Genomic DNA, 17,148 nt, shown 5'->3' with positions numbered 1-17,148 from the left:
GTCAGACTAGGACCTGGGAGAGACCAAGGTTTAAATCCCCACTAGGCAGTGAAGTTCACTGAGTGACCTTGGGCCAGTTACAGACCCTCAGCCTGGCCTACCTCCCAGGGTGGTTGTGAGGATAAAACGGGGAAAGAGAAGCATGCACCCCAGATTGAGCTCTTTGGGTATAAATATAATGAAATCCTGCAACAAAGCTAAGCAAGAAATGTGCCTCCATAACCAAATATATTTAAATGATGCTAGACTAGATGGGACCTTTGGTCTGATCCAGCAGGACTCTGATGTTCTTACTCTTGAGGAACCCACCTCACAAGAGGCTTTGTCTCAGGGAATTCTTATCTTTTCAATGTTTTTAATTTGTGCAGCTTTTTAGTAGCTGATTTTTACCTTCTTGTTCCTTGCATAGCTGTCAAGTGTCCCTTATTTGAAGGGACAGCCCCTTATTCCAGCGCCATGTCCCGCTGCTGTCCCTTATTGATGGATGTCCCTTAAATGTCCCTTAAATGATGTCCCTTAAATTTCAAAGGAAGCAGCTCCCCTCCCTCCCTCCCTGCCGGCCAGGGAGGAGGGAGGCTCCAACTGTGTTGCTTGGCTGTGTGGCTCACTCAATAAGAAGTCTAAGAACGACTGGGGGGTGGACCTTGCATGCCTTGTGTGTGGCTAGTTAATGCAAGCTGAGGGGGTTTTGGAATGCTGGATGCCATTTTGTTGCACGTGCTGCTGCAAACTTTGCAGTGCAAAGCCAGGCCGGGGAGCCATCTTAAGTTGAGGCTGCATAGGCCTTGTGGTGCATGTGATTCAGATTCTATTCAGTTGAACCTCTGGTTACAAAGTTGGCTGGACAGTGTTCTCAAAGCTACCAGCATGAGTTTGACCAGACTGCAGGAGGACAGGAAGACTGGAGTGCCTGGAACAGGTGAGGCCGCAGGTCCCTTATTTTCAAGGCTGCTGGTCCCTTATTTTCAAATCTGTAAATTGACAACTATGGTTCCTTGTTTTATATTAACGTCTCCCCTTTACTTATTAATGTTCTATAGTTGTGTTTTAGCAGTGAAATCTTAGGAGAAAGCCCTCTTGTTGTATCAAATTCAAGACGAGCAGTGTTTGACCTCCACCAATGGCGTGCCTTTTATATTGAAATGTGGGTAAAATCCGCCAAAGGGGTTTGTACCAAGCTGAGGCATAGCTGGGGGTACCTAACGCGCATGCTCAGATATTTCCTCGCTCGCCCTCTGCCTGGGCTGCCTGTGGCTTTGGAGGTACAGCAGTGGCGCCTAACGCGCATGCTCAGGCCTTTCTTTCGTCGCCCCCTCTCTACTCTAATGGTCTTAGCTAGCGGAGGGTGTCCACACTAACGCCTCATTTCTTTATATTTCTTATCGCGCTTTTCTGCGTGAACAAGAATATACAGCATATCTTTTTTTAAAAGCGCATAGCGAGTCCAGAGTTAGAGCTGCGGCTCCCGCGATGAATAACTGGGTCATATTCTACGCAGGCGAACGTCGCGGGCAGCCCCTACCCCCCCCCGTCGGGCTGGCGCTTTGTGCAATGGCGTTTTCTGCGCGGGTGTCATGGCTGCCTTCTCCGCCAGGACCCCTCGGAGAGGCGCCATTTTAGAGTTCCTGAGGCGACCCGGAGCTTTCCCTGCCGCCGAGTTCGTAGCTGCCGCAGCCGCCTCCTCCTCCTCCTCCTCCGCCCTTCTCTCGGCTCGCCCGCGGCGATGAGCGTGGTAGACCATGTGCGGGAGATGGCGGCCGCCGGGCTCCACTCCAACGTGCGGCTCCTCAGTGGGCTTCTGCTCACCATGAGCGGCAACAACCCGTGAGTTGGGGGGCGGCCCGAGGAGGGGGGCGGCGGCGGCGCCGCGACTGCAGCCCCAGAAAGGGCTCGTTTCCCTCGCGCTTCCCCGTCCTCGAACTCCCCCCCCCCGACCGAGCGGCGCCATCCTGCTCCGCCTCGGCTCCCTCGCTTCCCCCCGCCGTCACGACACCCCTGCTAGGCTGGGCGAAAGCGCGCTGGGGCCTCCTGTCCCTTTTTAAATGTGACATTCAAGGCGACCCTCGTCACACGCCCGGGACTCTGCTTACTTTTGTACACCGCCCTTCATCTGTAGATCTCAGGGCAGTTCGCCACATAAAAATACGAGATAAAATAAAAGCACAAAATACATGACAAGAACAAAAGCCCATTTGCAGTTGCACCCATTTTGTGCCCCCTCCTTATAGTTTCGTTTCCCCCCTTTCTTTTGTTATAATTGTTAACAATAGATTGTTGGTTGGCAATGGCATCCATCTGCCTGTGAGACAATGGAAGAGTTTGCCTTTGGGAGTGAAGTCAAATCCTTAATAATAATAGTAATAATAATAATAATAATAAAGCAGCCGAGTGATGTAGGACATCACTGGGGCTGTGCTGAGAGTGTGAGGTGGGGAACCTGTGGCTCCCCAAATGTCGACTGGGCCCCCAACTCCCACCATTTTGACTTGATGAAGTGAAGAAAAAGAGGAGGGAGACTTGCAGCATCTTCGTCACCGTTCTGTTTGCATGCTGCCCTTCCCATAGTTAAAACCACGCTCGAGATTTATGTAACTGCAAAAATATAACAGAAAGTAGGCATGAGCAGTAAATTAAAACCATCTTGGTAAGTATGCAGCAAAATTTAAGCAGCCCCCACATAAGTCACAATGAGGTCTTTAATGATAAAGATGCGCACGCACACACACACACACACATCAGCAACAGCAAAAAAGCACATCAGAAATTAAATTGCAATGTCTGGAGGGCCATAGGCTCTCTGGCCCTGGCCTGAGGTCACCAGTGAGCGGGATGACCAAGTGGGGATTTGAACCCAGGTCTCCCTAGCCCTGGAGTCTGTAATGAATGACTGCAATCAGTGCCACATTTTTTGCAGGAAATACGACCTGCCTGCAGACACAGAGGAGAGTTAAGCTCCATCCTACTAACCCTGTTTACTTGGGAGTAAGCCCTATTGAATTCCACAGGGTTTACTTCTAGGTAGACACATTTAGGATCACACTATTAAAAGAACTCCGTAGAATCTTCATGGATGGTAGCTTTTTCATTTTTTCAGTTGTTTGACCCCATTTTCCCTCTTAGTGTTTATCTATTTCATAAAAATTATACATTACGTCATTGTAAAAAACAAACCTCAGAGTGGTTTACGGAAGAAAAAACAGTAAAATCAAGAAAAATTCACAACCAGACTTTAAAACATACAAAGCTTAAAATACTAAAGCAGATTAAAATTGCCGCAACTTTCTAAGCATCTGGATAGGCTTGTCTAAACAGGAATGTTGTTAGCAGGTGCCGCAAAGCGAACAGTGAAGGCGCCTTCTTGACTTTAATAGGCAGGGAGATCCAAAATGCTGGTGCTGCCACACTAAATGACCAGAGTTAGAAGAACAGGTATTATGTGGCACCTGCAGTAGTCCCAATTCTAATACCCAATGACTGCTGATAATACTTCACACAGCTAATTAAAAGGACTACACTAAATCTGTTCAGGCTGCAGTTTGTTGCACACTTCCTAAACACAGTAGTAAAACATCCATAGGCCTGTGCTGCATGTATTTAAACAGTTTTTGGGCATCTTTACATTAACTAAGCACAAATGAATGTATTCTCAAAAGATTAAGCTCATTTAATCAACCTGTTTAGAATTTTAAGGTGCTACAAGACTTTTTGATTTTTGTTGAAATAACTGACATGCTTGCTACACCTACCCATACTGATTTAAAAGCCTAGAGGGCGCTGGTACTTTGGGTTAAGAATTAGACCATCAAAAACATAATTTCCCTACCGTGGGTTATTGGTAGTTCCAATACTTTGAAGGCCTGTGGCGTGTGTGAAATGGCAAGCTGTGCACTGCATGGTATCTCAATGTACATGTGCTTCACCCTTCTCTCCTCTCACGGGTTTAAGTGCAAGAGACCTTGGAAATGAGTTGAATCCTATAGAATACTAGTATATTTAAAAAAGGCATCTTCAGCATCAGTGCAAAAGGCACCAACAGGGGCAGTTGGCTCAGGGACACACACCTTTCCATTTATCTTCACAAGAATTCTGTAGAGTAGGTTAGGCTCAGAGAGTGGAGAGCGAGTGGCTGGCTTACCCATGGTCATCCAGTGAACTTCACAGTAGACAGGCAGTCATGTTGTGTATCCATAGCAGTGACCAGAGGAGAAATGACCACTTGGAGGAGTGCAAAGAAAAGAAACGCCATGGTGCATTTGCAGCATCACAACTGAACGCCTTCATCTGCCCCAACTGCAACAAAACATGTGTATCCCACATCTGTCTCTACAGCCACAGCAGGCACTGCAACCTTCCAGCAGCTTGACCTCACCCCCAAAGGCTCAATCCTCCATTGTCTCCCGAGACAGATGGATGCCAACCAAGCATGATAGCATTTATGTGAGCTTTATCAAAGCTCTTTATAGTTGTTATCTCAGTAAATCTTACAAAAGCTTTATAAGTACAGTGGTACTTTGGTTTAAGAACAGCTTAGTTTATGAACAACTTGGATTAAGAACGCTGCAACCCCAGAAGTAGATGTTTTGGTTTGTGAACTTTGCCTAGGAAGCAGAACATGTTTCGCTTCCTGTTGAGTGTGTTCCATTTGTAAATTGAGTCCCCCACTGCTATGGGAAAGCATGCCTTGCTTTAAGAACGCTTTGGTTTAAGAATGGGACTCTGGAACGGATTAAGTTCGTAAACCAAGGTACCACAGTAGGTCCCTCCCTATTTGTAATACTAATAGTACTACTAATAAACTGCTCTGTTACCTTCAGATAAAAGGTGGTATAGAAATTTAATAAATAATAATAGTTGGAAGAGGTATCTTGAAATAATAGTTTGCTTAAGGTCACCTGGTAAGTTCATAGTTTCCTGGATGACAGATAAAGTTTAGCAACTTTATAGATTTTGGGGATGCTTAATGCTGTCATTGTAGGATAGCATTGCATAGTCAGAAAATGGAATGGACAGGTGGTTTCTGAATACAGACTCGTTTCTGTTTATTGTTTTCACCTTTCAGTAGTTCAGGGATGTTTGCTCCAGGATTTCCTCATGTGGTCAGCTAACACTGGTTTGTCTTGTGTTTCTTACAGTGAGTTATTTTCTCCATCGCAGAAGTATCAGCTTCTTGTATATCATGCAGATTCTCTCTTCCATGACAAGGAATATAGAAATGCTGTCAGCAAGTATACAATGGCTTTGCAGCAGAAGAAAGCACTGAGTAAAACTTCAAAAGTGAGACCCTCAACTGGGAATGCTGCATCTGCTCCTCAGAGCCAGGTGTTCATAGCTTAAATTCTGATTATAGCTTGGTGCCTCAGTGCAAGAGTCTTGCATTCACTGTTTATTATACATGGCAAAAGATATGAATTCATTTATATCTGAAAAGTTTTTTCCTCCTTATGTGAGTTCTGGGAGAAATTAAATATATAATTGAATGTGATTTAACACTCGCCTTGAATAGACAGAATGGGGTGGCAGATACTTGGAAGCCTAAGAAAGATGTTATTGTCTTGTAGTTTTCCTTCATAATGTATGTGGAAAGTGTCCCAGCCTTGGAGTAAACTCCTGAAAAGTAAAGATTACCTCTGACAACCCCAACTTGGTCTTTCCTAGATCTTGACTATCCTCTCCATATATCAGGGTGGGGAACTTGTGGCCCTCCAGATGTTATTGAACCACTGTTGTATTTTGTATGTTGTCTTTTTAGTGCCTGCCTTCTGAAATTGAAGTGAAGTACAAAATGGCGGAGTGCTATACAATGCTGAAGCAAGACAAAGATGCTATTGCTATACTTGATGGAATCCCTTCAAGACAGAGAACCCCAAAGGTAGTACTTTCCTAGCTAAGTTATGCTCCTTGGGAGCCTTTGGCTGAGATATGGATACAATTTATAGGGTTGTAACCAGTGCTGTTCCTACTCAATAAATCCATTGACATCAATGGACCTAAGACAGCCATGTGCCTCAGTGGATCTACCCTCAGGAAAACTAGTACGGAATACAACCCATTCTTCAAACACCCTTTGGCTGACACAAATCCCCAGGTTTTTTGAATAAAGGTAAAAACTTGCCGTTAATAACTGCAAGCCCAGAGAGTTGTGCATCAACAGGTAGAATTAACAGATCCAAAGTGGTGCAAAATGTTATGTCTTATGTCAACATTAAAGCATGATTGTTCTCATCACTGGATTTCTGTGGGTTGCAGATTAACATGATGCTGGCAAATTTGTACAAGAAGGCAGGTCAGGAACGCTCTTCTGTGACGAGTTACAAAGAAGTGCTGAGGCAGTGCCCACTAGCCCTTGATGCCATCCTAGGTAGCCACTTTTCTTCTGATCAATGATTATTGTTGAAAATTGTGATTGAGACGTTGGCATATCTGAACAGTCTTAGCATGGGCAGGTGAACAAAATATGAATTAGTGCAGTCCGCCATTGGCCTCCTCATGAGTTACAACATTAAAGGGGTGCTTGTTATGACTTCATATATTGTGTCTTAGAAGACGTAAGGGCTGGGAGAGGCAGTAACAATAGCATTGCAATGCTCTTTCTGATCTGAGGGAGGAGTGTGGTGCTAGAGATGGCAAGACAATTGGATAAGTTTTACAAAATGCACCTGTCTGCAGGACTTGATCACTGTAATCCAGCAGTAGGGAACCTGTGACTCTTCAGATGTTGTTGGTGTTCAGTTCTCATCGCTTACCAATGGCCATGTTGGCTGGGACTTAAAGGAGTTGTAGTCCAGCACTGCTCAAAACTCCCATTGTTCTAGGTGCTTTTTGCCACATGGAATTTCATTAGCCCGAGCAGTTTCTGAGCTCTGGGCGCAGTACTGCACCTAAGATTTCAGATTAAAACTGCAGAGTGGAAGGAAAGGAAGACCTTTTTCTGCCTCCCCATTTCCAGCTACTCTCTGAAGACTGGAGAAGAGATCCTCTTAAGAATATTAGGGGGGTGGGCAGGGGAAGGACTAGATCATGTGAAAAATGAACAAAATATTTTAGTTGCAGTTCATTCATTTTTAGCTTTGTATTCTTGTTATTAAAAAAGCTTGCCTAGACATTCCGTTGTTGCACACATAGCCTAGGTTTAAGGTGCCATTTAGCTCCTAGCTTTCATATCTCAGTTTCTAACACTGATCCAGCAACATTTGGAGGATCACAGGTTCTCCAGTCTTTGGTCAATTATCTGCTGTTGTCGGTGCCTGAGGACTTAATTTCCTTGCGACTACCAAGAACATTTTGTCAAAATGGTGGTCACAACAGCTGTTGCTTCTCATTTAGGCTTGCTGTCGCTCTCAGTGAAAGGTGCAGAAGTCGCTTCCATGACAATGAATGTGATCCAGAGTGTCCCAAACCTGGACTGGCTTTCAGTATGGATCAAGGCATACGCATTTGTGCACACAGGTGATAATACCAGAGCAATCAACACCATCTGGTAAGAATCTGGAGCAAATGCAAATGAGCTTTCTCAAAGAACCTCTAGCCTGGTATCTTGTAAGATATACTACTTGGGTATTGAAGGCTGCTTCCCCTTTGCAGCAAGACAGTTACAATGCTAAGTGTTTGAATGCTTAACAGCTCTTGGAATTTAAATCCCACATATATGTGTCTTTTAAAACAAGGATGGGGAACCTGTGGTCAACTATTAGTCATGCTGTTGAAGGTGCCACAGCCGCTGCCCCCCCCCCCGGAAGCCAGAGTTGCATGCCTTACCAGGTTGCACAGCTGCAGCAGCGGGGGGGCCCTCCCCTCCTACCATGGGCAAAGAAGTCTATACCCCTTGGGCACCAAGCCGACCCAGAAACAAGTTGATTGTGGTTGCATTCTTAGTGTTGTTAGAGGAGTGTGTGCGGCCCAAGTATTATTTGGAGATGTTCCACTGTGAAAGAAAGCAAAGCGTACACCTTTCTCTTACTGACTTTATTTGTCTCATGCCCTTCCTTTTAATCCTCTTTGGGTGGAAGATGCTTTGAATCTAGACGTGCTGTAGTGGAGAATGATAAATTGTGACATGTAGATATGTTTGCCTTAAGGAAATGAACCTTTTCCCATAAAATAGAATAAAAATGCTCCAAGAGGTTCCAATATATTGATCTTATCTTTCAATTTGTTCTTCCCACAAAAGCTCGCTGGAGAAAAAGTCACTGCTGAGGGACAATGTGGATATACTAGGGAGTTTAGCTGATCTTTATTTCAGAGCGGGTGACAATAAGAACGCAATTCTAAAATTTGAACAGGCGCAAATGTTGGATCCTTATTTGATAAAAGGTAAGTCTCTAGAAAATATGGAGACCTTGTTAGAATAATTTGTATTCTGTATTCAACTTTTATAGTGCAATCCTATGCATGTTTATTCAGAAAAACATCCTACTGAATTCCCATGTAGGTATTTGTAGTACTGCAACCTTAACTATATTTTTAACAGAGCAAAAAATTCTCACTAGTTTTATTTTTTGTTGGTAAGGTTGAAAGAAAAACTAGTACAAATGAGGCAAAGAGAGGGATTTTTTCCTTCTGTCCTTACACTTAACTAAAATAAGAAATGGTTAAACCTCAAAAACACTTGTAATTTGTTGAAGACACATTTATATTGTAAACAGCTGATGCAACAACAGCATTGTGTCAATGAAATACATTTGTGGTTAATGGTACAAAAATAAAAGATGTTATATTTCAAATTTGTGTTGAGCAAATTCCCAGCCAATGGGATTCCTTTGAATGGCAGGTCTGCTGTTTGTTTCCCCCACAAATTGTACATTTGGATCACTGTGGAGCTCCAAATAATGTGGAAAATACATGACAACTGATTAGAACTGGAGCAACCAGTTTTATGGAAAATATTTTTGAATCTTCATTTTGAATTTATGCTAGTGGATACGTGTATAGAATATAGAAGTTGAGAAAACATTTGGATCTGTTCCTGCCTTTTAGGTGAAAGCTGTGAACAGTCTTGTCCTCTAGTTTTCCTTGATCTTTTTTCCTTCGTAGCTTTTGTGTGTGTGTGTGTCCAACTCTTTCATGCTTTGTCTTTAGGGATGGATGTATATGGCTACTTGTTAGCCCGCGAGGGTCGCCTGGAGGATGTGGAGAATCTCGGCTGCCGGCTCTTCAATATTTCTGACCAGCATGCTGAGCCGTGGGTGGTATCAGGGTAATGGGCTGCTTCTTGCTCCTGTTTGGCTTTTACATTGAACTTTCTGAAGGCAGAATCTACCCTATTAATGAGGAGAGTCAGATGGTCTTGTGTTTATTGCTAATGGCTTAGTGTTGGGCAGCAAAATCTTGACTGACACAGAGTTGGTGAATTCACTGAAGTCTGTGGGAGTTCGACCAAAGCTTTGTGTAGGATGTCCTGGAGTCTCCCTAACTGGTATACTATTGAAATGCCACTTTCAAAGCACCTCTTGCTATTCTTGAAATTCAAAGAGGTGTTGGATCTAAAAATATCCAAAGCCACTGTCTGAAATAAAATTCTTCAGGGAGCTAAATAGCCTTTAATATATTTTGTAACACAGCCTTCTCAGCAACACTGCTCAAGGCAGATTACAAAAATTACAAAACGTACTTAAAATCTTCCCTTAAAAAACACTTTGTTGTGGTGTCTAAAAGCTGGTCTACATTAGAAAATTATTAATGTGTTTCTTTACTTTGGAGGCATCACTAAAAAGTAGGTCACTTTTCAGAATGCTGAAGCTAAAATTACATTTCCTGATAGCAACAGGCATTTCCGCTTTCATTAGGTAGAACACATCATTCCCGTGTGTGTGTGTGTGTGAGAGAGAGAGAGAGAGAGAGAGAGAGTATATATTCCCCCCCCCCCATCATCAAAAGTAATTGAAATAGAAGGTTGTAGGAGTTGGGGGTGCTGTGGGTCTATAACAGAATAGCCCATCCTACTTTGGCAAGATGTTCTGCCCACACCCTTTAATAATACAATGACAATGCTGCCATGGCTGTAAAACTCTCTGCTTGTCCTCCTGAGATGGAACAGATTGAGCATGTTAACCACAATTCCCTCTTCTTTCTGCAGGTGTCATAGCTTCTACAGCAAGCGCTATTCCCGTGCCCTGTATTTGGGAGCCAAAGCCATTCAGCTGAACAGCAATAGTGTGCAGGCTTTGCTGCTGAAAGGCGCTGCTCTTCGGAACATGGGGAGAGTGCAAGAGGCAATCATCCATTTCCGTGAAGCGATACGGCTTGCCCCTTGCAGGCTGGACTGCTACGAAGGCAAGTAAAAAGGACGGACTTCTCCAAACAGGAGTTGTTAAAGCTGGTAGTGAAAGGAAAGTTTCTGTAGGCCCACATATGACTGTCACCACTGAGATGTCTTTCTGACATGCCAAGACCCCACCTTAAAGTCGTGAACTGTCAGCCTACTGTGCTAAATTCGGTGACCATTGTTTAGATGAGCGCTGGTTTTGAAAAAAAGCCAAATATTCTCTCAAATATGACTTTTACCCCTCTGACCCTCAGGCCTCATTGAATGCTACTTAGCATCCAATGGTCTTCGTGAAGCCACAGTCATGGCTAACAATGTCTACAAAACCCTGGGAGCCAACGCACAGACACTCACCCTCCTGGCAACTGTTTGTCTGGAAGATCCTGTTGCACAGGAGAAAGCAAAGACATTGCTGGACAAAGCACTGACACAGCGCCCTGATTACATCAAAGCAGTGGTAAAGAAGGCAGAACTTCTCAGTAAGTCTTTCCCCCTCCTCTTTTCTTGTGTGCAAGTCTTATTCAGCATGAATAGAGATGTATGCAGATGCAACTCCCACCAAGTCTTGAAGATGGTGGAAGGCAGCAATTTTCACCCACATCTCTTCGTACTATAGCCATAATCAGACTTACAGCACCCTCTCACTCCTGTTGTGAACAACCAGCTGAAAATGCCCATCTTGAATTACTCATTACCGTATTTTTCGCTCTATAACACGCACCCGACCATAACATGCACGTAGTTTTTAGAGGAGGAAAATCCGTAGGCATGCCACCCGTAGGCATTTCCTCCATAACACGCACAGACATTTCCTCTTACTTTCTAGGAGGAAAAAAGTGAGTGTTATGGTGCAAAAAATACGGTACATTTCGAGCTTTCCATTTTGGCAAGAAGTCATGTGAACTGGAGATGCAGGGTTTCGTCGTTTTCTTTAAATTGATATTTTTTAACGTGTCTCTTTAAAATTCAAAGTGTTTGCAAATCCATAGGTAATTAGGTGGTTTAGAACAGGCATTCTTCCTTCTCTGTCACAGAGAACTTCTTGTATATGTCACAGGAAGACACAATCTCTGCATCCTCTGAAACAAACTGTTTCCTCCTCTGAAAACCTAACTGCAAAAAATGTGTATCTGAATGCAAAATTGCAGAAATGGTTTTAGTTTGCTGGGTGCATAGACTTCTGTGTTTTTTCTTATTTTTATCTTGTTGTGCAAGATAAAAAAAGCTTTTGGCTGTGAGGCAATCTATACTTCTGCAAATTAAAATAAAGCCTCATACAGTTATTTATGATTTCTTTTTTGGGTGATGGCCTCAACATAAATAGCTTGAAATAACCCTTCTTATTGACAGGCCGAGAACAGAAATATGAAGATGGAATAGCTTTGCTGAGGAATGCCCTTGCCAACCAGAGTGATTGCATTCTCCATCGAATGTTAGGGGACTTCCTTGTGGCTGTTAATGAGTATCAGGAAGCCATGGACCAGTACAGTATTGCTCTAAGGTAAGTTTCTGGAAAATCCTGTTGTGATGGCCATGAGTTGAAGGACGGTTGCAGGTGCTTTGTCTGTGGGTTGCTGATAGATGTCACTGAGCTGAAATGGAGATGTGCATAAGCCAGCCTGTCCTGTTCTTGCTGCTGCTCCCTGACTCCAGGATGTCTTTCTCTTACTTTCTGTTCCCCCAGTTTGGATCCCAATGATCAAAAATCACTGGAGGGAATGCAGAAAATGGAAAAAGAGGAAAGTCCAACGGATGCCACCCAGGAGGAAGATGTGGATGACATGGAAGGCAGTGGAGAGGAAGGTGACCTGGAAGGCAGTGACAGTGAGGCAGCCCAGTGGGCGGATCAGGAACAGTGGTTTGGCATGCAGTGAAATCGCCTTCCTGAACTAACCTGGGACCATAGCCCTTGATGAGTGACGCCCAATAAGACATTCTTCTCCCTGGAATGAAGAATGCCAAGGGGACACTGTGTGCTGCTGCAAGAACTGGACTGAGGCAAGATCCAAGCAGCCCCTTCTGTCCCTTTTTTGTTTCTATGTTATGCTCTCAGTACTCCTTATTTCATGGTGAAGTCTGAGCAACTTAAGTGCTGGGGAGGCATTCGTGCCAAGCAGCAATTTTGAGTTCTTATTTCTAAAATTAGAAGCTTTCAAATGATATAAAGCATTTTTCAAACATTTGTTAATGACTAAAACGATGTCAGAATCATGTTGTAAACTAATTATGCTTGATCCCCAGTGGTGCATAAATGTAGGCTACTTTTATATCCTTTTATAAAAGAGGCTTTATTCGCAAAGCCTGTACGGTGTTCTTTAGATACACAAACTCCTCCAGAAAGCTGCTGGAATCTCACACAGGGGCAGTAAATTTCTTTCCAGCCTTTTCCTGGCCTCCCCAGTGTTTTTTGTGGAGGATATTTAGCATGCACACTCTAAAATAGAAGCATGCTGCTTCAGGCTCCTAACTGATGAGGAATTCTATAGCTGATGAATCCATATACACAAGAAATTGTGGCCTGTGAAATAGTTGGTTATTTTCACATTCTGTGCTAACAAGTGCCACTCCTTTTAAGCCTCTGTAAGGATATTAGAGAAAGTGAAATGGAGCAGCGTTGAGGAAATTACAGCCAGTGAAAGGTTCTTAAGGTTACTTCTTACTGGGTAATACCAATTAACAATATCTAAACCACATAATCCTTTCCTGCATACATGACTATTAAAAGCAGCCTTGCTAACATATTGTGCTTCTGACTTTGATTTGGCTGCATTAAATAACTTCCTCAAAGCACAGTCCAGCAGCAGTTTCTGTTGGGTGCCCCATCTTCACAAGACCACAGTGCTGTGTTCTCTGTTAAGTAATTATTTTTTTAAATGATGTGGCCTTCCCTTTCACAAGGGTGGCTAGCCTGCAGCCCTCCAGATGTTGCACTCTCAACTCCTATCATCCGTAATTGACTCCATCAGCTTGAAGCAGATGGAAGTTGCAACATCAGGAGAGCCATGGGTCCCCACCCTCCTCTTTTGAATCACAGTAGAATTTGAAAGACCCAATGTGTCTTGATCATCTGCTGAAAACTACTAATACTACCAAAGATTCAGGATGGAAAAGGTTGTTGATACTGTTATAGGGTTCTTGTGAATGGAGATACAACATTACCTGTACAGAAACATTCTTAGAATCACAGAATCATAGAGTTGGAATAGACCAGAAGGGCCATCGAGTCCAACCCCCTGCCAAGCAGGAAACACCATCAGAGCACTCCTGACATGGTTGTCAAGCCTCTGCTTAAAGACCTCCAAAGTAGGAGACCACACTCCTTGGCAGCAAATTCCACTGTCGAACAGCTCAGGAAGTTCTTCCTAATGTTTAGGTGGAATCTTCTTTCTTGTAGTTTGGATCCATTGCTCCGTGTCCGCTTCTCAGGAGCAGCAGAAAACAACCTTTCTCCCTCCTCTATATGACATCCTTTTATATATTTGAACATGGCTATCATATCACCCCTTAACCTCCTCTTCTCCAGGCTAAACATGCCCAGCTCCCTTAGCTGTTCCTCATAAGGCATCGTTTCCAGGCCTTTGACCATTTTGGTTGCCCTCCTCTGGACACGTTCCAGTTTGTCAGTGTCCTTCTTGAACTGTGGTGCCCAGAACTGGACACAGTACTCCAGGTGAGATCTGACCAGAGCAGAATACAGTGGCACTATTACTTCCCTTGATCTAGATGCTATACTCCTATTGATGCAGCCCAGAATTGCATTGGCTTTTTTAGCTGCCGCGTCACACTGTTGGCTCATGTCAAGTTTGTGGTCAACCAAGACTCCTAGATCCTTTTCACATGTACTGCTCTCAAGCCAGGTGTCACCCATCTTGTATTTGTGCCTCTCATTTTTTTTGCCCAAGTGCAATACTTTACATTTCTCCCTGTTAAAGTTCATCTTGTTTGTTTTGGCCCAGTTCTCTAATCTGTCAAGGTCGTTTTGAAGTGTGATCCTGTCCTCTGGGGTGTTAGCCACCCCTCCCAGTTTGGTGTCATCTGCAAATTTGATCAGGATGCCCTTGAGTCCATCATCCAAGTCATTGATAAAGATGTTGAATAAGACTGGGCCCAAGACAGAACCCTGTGGCACCCCACTAGTCACTCTTCTCCAGGATGAAGAGGAACCATTGATGAGCACCCTTTGGGTTCGCTCAGTCAGCCAGTTACAAATCCACTGAGTGGTAGCATAGTCAAGACCGCATTTTACCAGCTTCTTTACAAGAATATCATGGGGCACCTTGTCGAATGCCTTGCTGAAATCAAGGTAGGCTACATCCACTGCGTTCCCTTCTACCAGGCTTGTAATTCTGTCAAAAAACGAGATCAGGTTAGTCTTGAACACAGGATGCCAGATGCACATTGATACAAAGAGATACTTTAGTTCAGATAAGGGAATAGTGCTGGTACAATGGAAATGTATTGCTTTCTCTTTAAACAGAAGAAGCACCACTCTTCCCCCCTTTCCACAAACCATTTTGGAAATTGGAGGAGAATGTCTAAAATCACCCTTTGCTTCACACAGTTGGTTCACGATTCCAGGCCCAGTAGATAAATGAAAGGGAGCAATGGCTTGTCAAAATCAGTTTGTGGCTAAGATGAGATTTGAATTGGGGCCTTTCCCTGTTTGTGATGCCACTCCAGCTCTTGTGATCACCCACCACCAGCAAAACCAGGCACACAATTATTTGCTAGACAAGCTGCTGATTTTCAGTGTGTGGGCATTCTTATTTTCGGGGGGGGGGGGGAACTATCTTAATTGGAGCATGTAAATTAGTTGTCCATTGTTATTTATATAGTACCATTACATTACAATAGTTCATAAAACTCATCAACAAGGAAGAAAGCACCCTAGTCCCTGGTCTGTGAAATTTAAAAATTATTTCACTTATGAACTACTTCCTATGAGGCATCCCACAGTAAAACAAAAAAACATTTTAAAACAGTTGTACATGTAAAAACAGTTCTTTAAAATTAATTGTATATATGAAATGAAAACAGTTTAAAACAAGAATAGTGCATAGTTCAAATCAATTCAGATCCAATGCTGATAAAGAGCTCCAGCTAGACATTTTGCTGGTTGAAACTTTGCTAGTGGTGTAATGAATATACATGCAAATGCAGTAAGTTCTGTGCCACCCTTTACACACCCTCTCATAATGTTAATCTTTATAAAAGGGAAAGGAGGATGAGGAAGACAGCTCATCACATCCTTTTGGAAGAAGACTCTTAAGAAAAATGGTGCATAAAAGGGACTGCTGAGAGGTCCTGGGGAGAGTGGAATTCAGCTAGTGGGACTGCTGCTAGTGAAGAATGACGAGGCCAGGGTTCCTGCTCCCGTCATAGTTGTGTGGAAGAGGGAATCTGCATCCACCTGCCTTGTACTCTGGCCTCTTTCAGCTCACCTGCAGGAGACCATACAAAAAGGAGTGTGCCTATGTCCTGGACTGTGGAGACCCAGAAGACACTTAGAGCAAGGACAGGGAACCTTTTTGGATGAGCAGCCCACCCCTGCAGACCTATTTTTGATGGGTGGGACAACCCACCTGTCTTTGGCCTGACTTGGTGACACCAGATGATTGTTTGGCAGATTAAGCCCACTCACTTGTAAGAAGGCCTTCATTTTTTTTTATAATCATATTTATTAAAATTTCCAATAATAACAGAATAGAAAAAATAGAAAAGATAAAGAAAATAAAGAAAAAGAGAGACCAATTTTAAACCCTTATTTTCAGAACCTTCTTTCTGGGACTCCCTCCTTCCCCTCCCGACTGTATTCCCCTTTCCCTACTTTGGTTCCACAAGTTCTCATTCCCAATTTAAACCTAATATGTTGTACCTATTAGCCAATTTAAATTACAATCTTAACGTCACTCCTCATCTTTAACAAAATAGAACAAAGATTTTTCCCCCAAGATCTGCCCCGTTTCCTTCCACGAATTCCCCCCTTTTTTCCCCCAAAACATGTTAAATCAAAATACCAAAGTTATATAGAAAGATAAAAGATAGAAGATAGAAGAAGATTCCAAAAGTTGGTTACATAGCCTTTGGATTCTAGAATTCCCCCTCCCTTCCCCGGTTTGGATTCCCCATGTCCATCAGTCTGTATGTTGTCGGCCTGGAGGTCTCAAGTCCACAACCAAATTTTCCTCAATCCATCTTGCCGGTTTTCTTTGAATTTGCTTGTTTTGATAATGTTTAACTTCAAAAATCCAGTCTAATAGAGGCCTTTAATTTCCCTTGGTCATTGTTGCTCCTCCCATTGTTCTTTCCGTGGCGTAGTTGGTCCTTTGCTCTTTTGTTTCTTACTTTCTCAGGTTTCTGTCTTGTTCAGCTGCAAAACCATTCTTATTCTGAAATCTAGTATCTCTACAGAGGTTTGTTATTCAGGAACAAAAACTTACGTCCAGTTCCTACCTTACTTCAATAGAAAGATTCTATTGTGTTGTCACCTCTGTAGACAAAACAATATTTCAGTTTTGCTACTTTCCCAGGAGCTAAGACCAGTACACATCCCGGAGTAGTTTTCCACATACGCCACTTGTAATGTCCCAAAGCCCCTCTAGGGGGTTGCAGTAACTTTGTGTCCTCTAATCCAAAAGTCAAGTTGTTGTTTCTTTTCCCCCCCGACATTTTGTATCCATATTTATGTCCAATTGTAACAAAATTAACCAGCAAAATACTTGTAACAAAGTCCTCTTTGTATTCTCAAGATTTGACAGCTACTTTGACAGCTGTCAAACTCTCCATCTCTCTCCGCCAGGTTCTCCGAATCGCCCCGGTTCCCAGGGGGGTTGCCTTTTCCCTCTCACCCTCGACTTTTCTCCTCCAGCACAATTCTTGTAATATCC

The 17,148-nt window shown here is 43.3% G+C and overlaps 1 protein-coding gene across 3 annotated transcripts; it reads left to right on the top strand.

Annotated features, from left to right (window-relative positions):
- The first annotated feature begins 1,579 nt into the window (after positions 1-1,579).
- On the top strand, positions 1,580-13,000 carry ANAPC7 (anaphase promoting complex subunit 7). Of its 3 annotated transcripts, none has more exons than XM_081174364.1 (11): positions 1,580-1,824; positions 5,133-5,274; positions 5,750-5,869; positions 6,247-6,358; positions 7,324-7,477; positions 8,168-8,310; positions 9,076-9,193; positions 10,073-10,269; positions 10,516-10,740; positions 11,612-11,762; positions 11,946-13,000. In XM_081174364.1, the coding sequence occupies exons 1-11, from the start codon at positions 1,724-1,726 to the stop codon at positions 12,133-12,135; spliced, it is 1,653 nt and encodes a 550-aa protein (XP_081030490.1). In that variant the 5' UTR covers positions 1,580-1,723; the 3' UTR covers positions 12,136-13,000. The 3 variants fall into 3 exon arrangements, with proteins under 3 accessions (XP_081030490.1, XP_081030489.1, XP_081030491.1); XM_081174363.1 differs by having other exon boundaries at positions 1,582-1,824; positions 5,133-5,319; XM_081174365.1 differs by lacking the exons at positions 1,580-1,824; positions 5,133-5,274; positions 6,247-6,358.
- Positions 13,001-17,148: the final 4,148 nt, after the last annotated feature.

Source organism: Podarcis bocagei, assembly GCF_964188305.1.
Source record: "Podarcis bocagei genome assembly, chromosome: 16".
Classification (NCBI taxonomy): Eukaryota; Metazoa; Chordata; class Lepidosauria; order Squamata; family Lacertidae; genus Podarcis; species Podarcis bocagei.
The sequence above is the reverse complement of the archived record's forward strand: the minus strand, read 5'-3'. Positions and strand labels throughout refer to the sequence as shown.

What these genes read in the sequence shown, in the direction of transcription:
- ANAPC7 (XM_081174363.1), top strand. Translation starts at nt 1,724, where the DNA reads ATGAGCGTGGTAGACCATGTGCGGGAGATGGCGGCCGCCGGGCTCCAC. An exon ending in AGAGCAATCAACACCATCTG is followed by an intron (nt 7,478 to 8,167) that starts GTAAGAATCTGG and finishes TTCCCACAAAAG; the next exon opens with CTCGCTGGAGAAAAAGTCAC. An exon ending in GGATCCTTATTTGATAAAAG is followed by an intron (nt 8,311 to 9,075) that starts GTAAGTCTCTAG and finishes CTTTGTCTTTAG; the next exon opens with GGATGGATGTATATGGCTAC.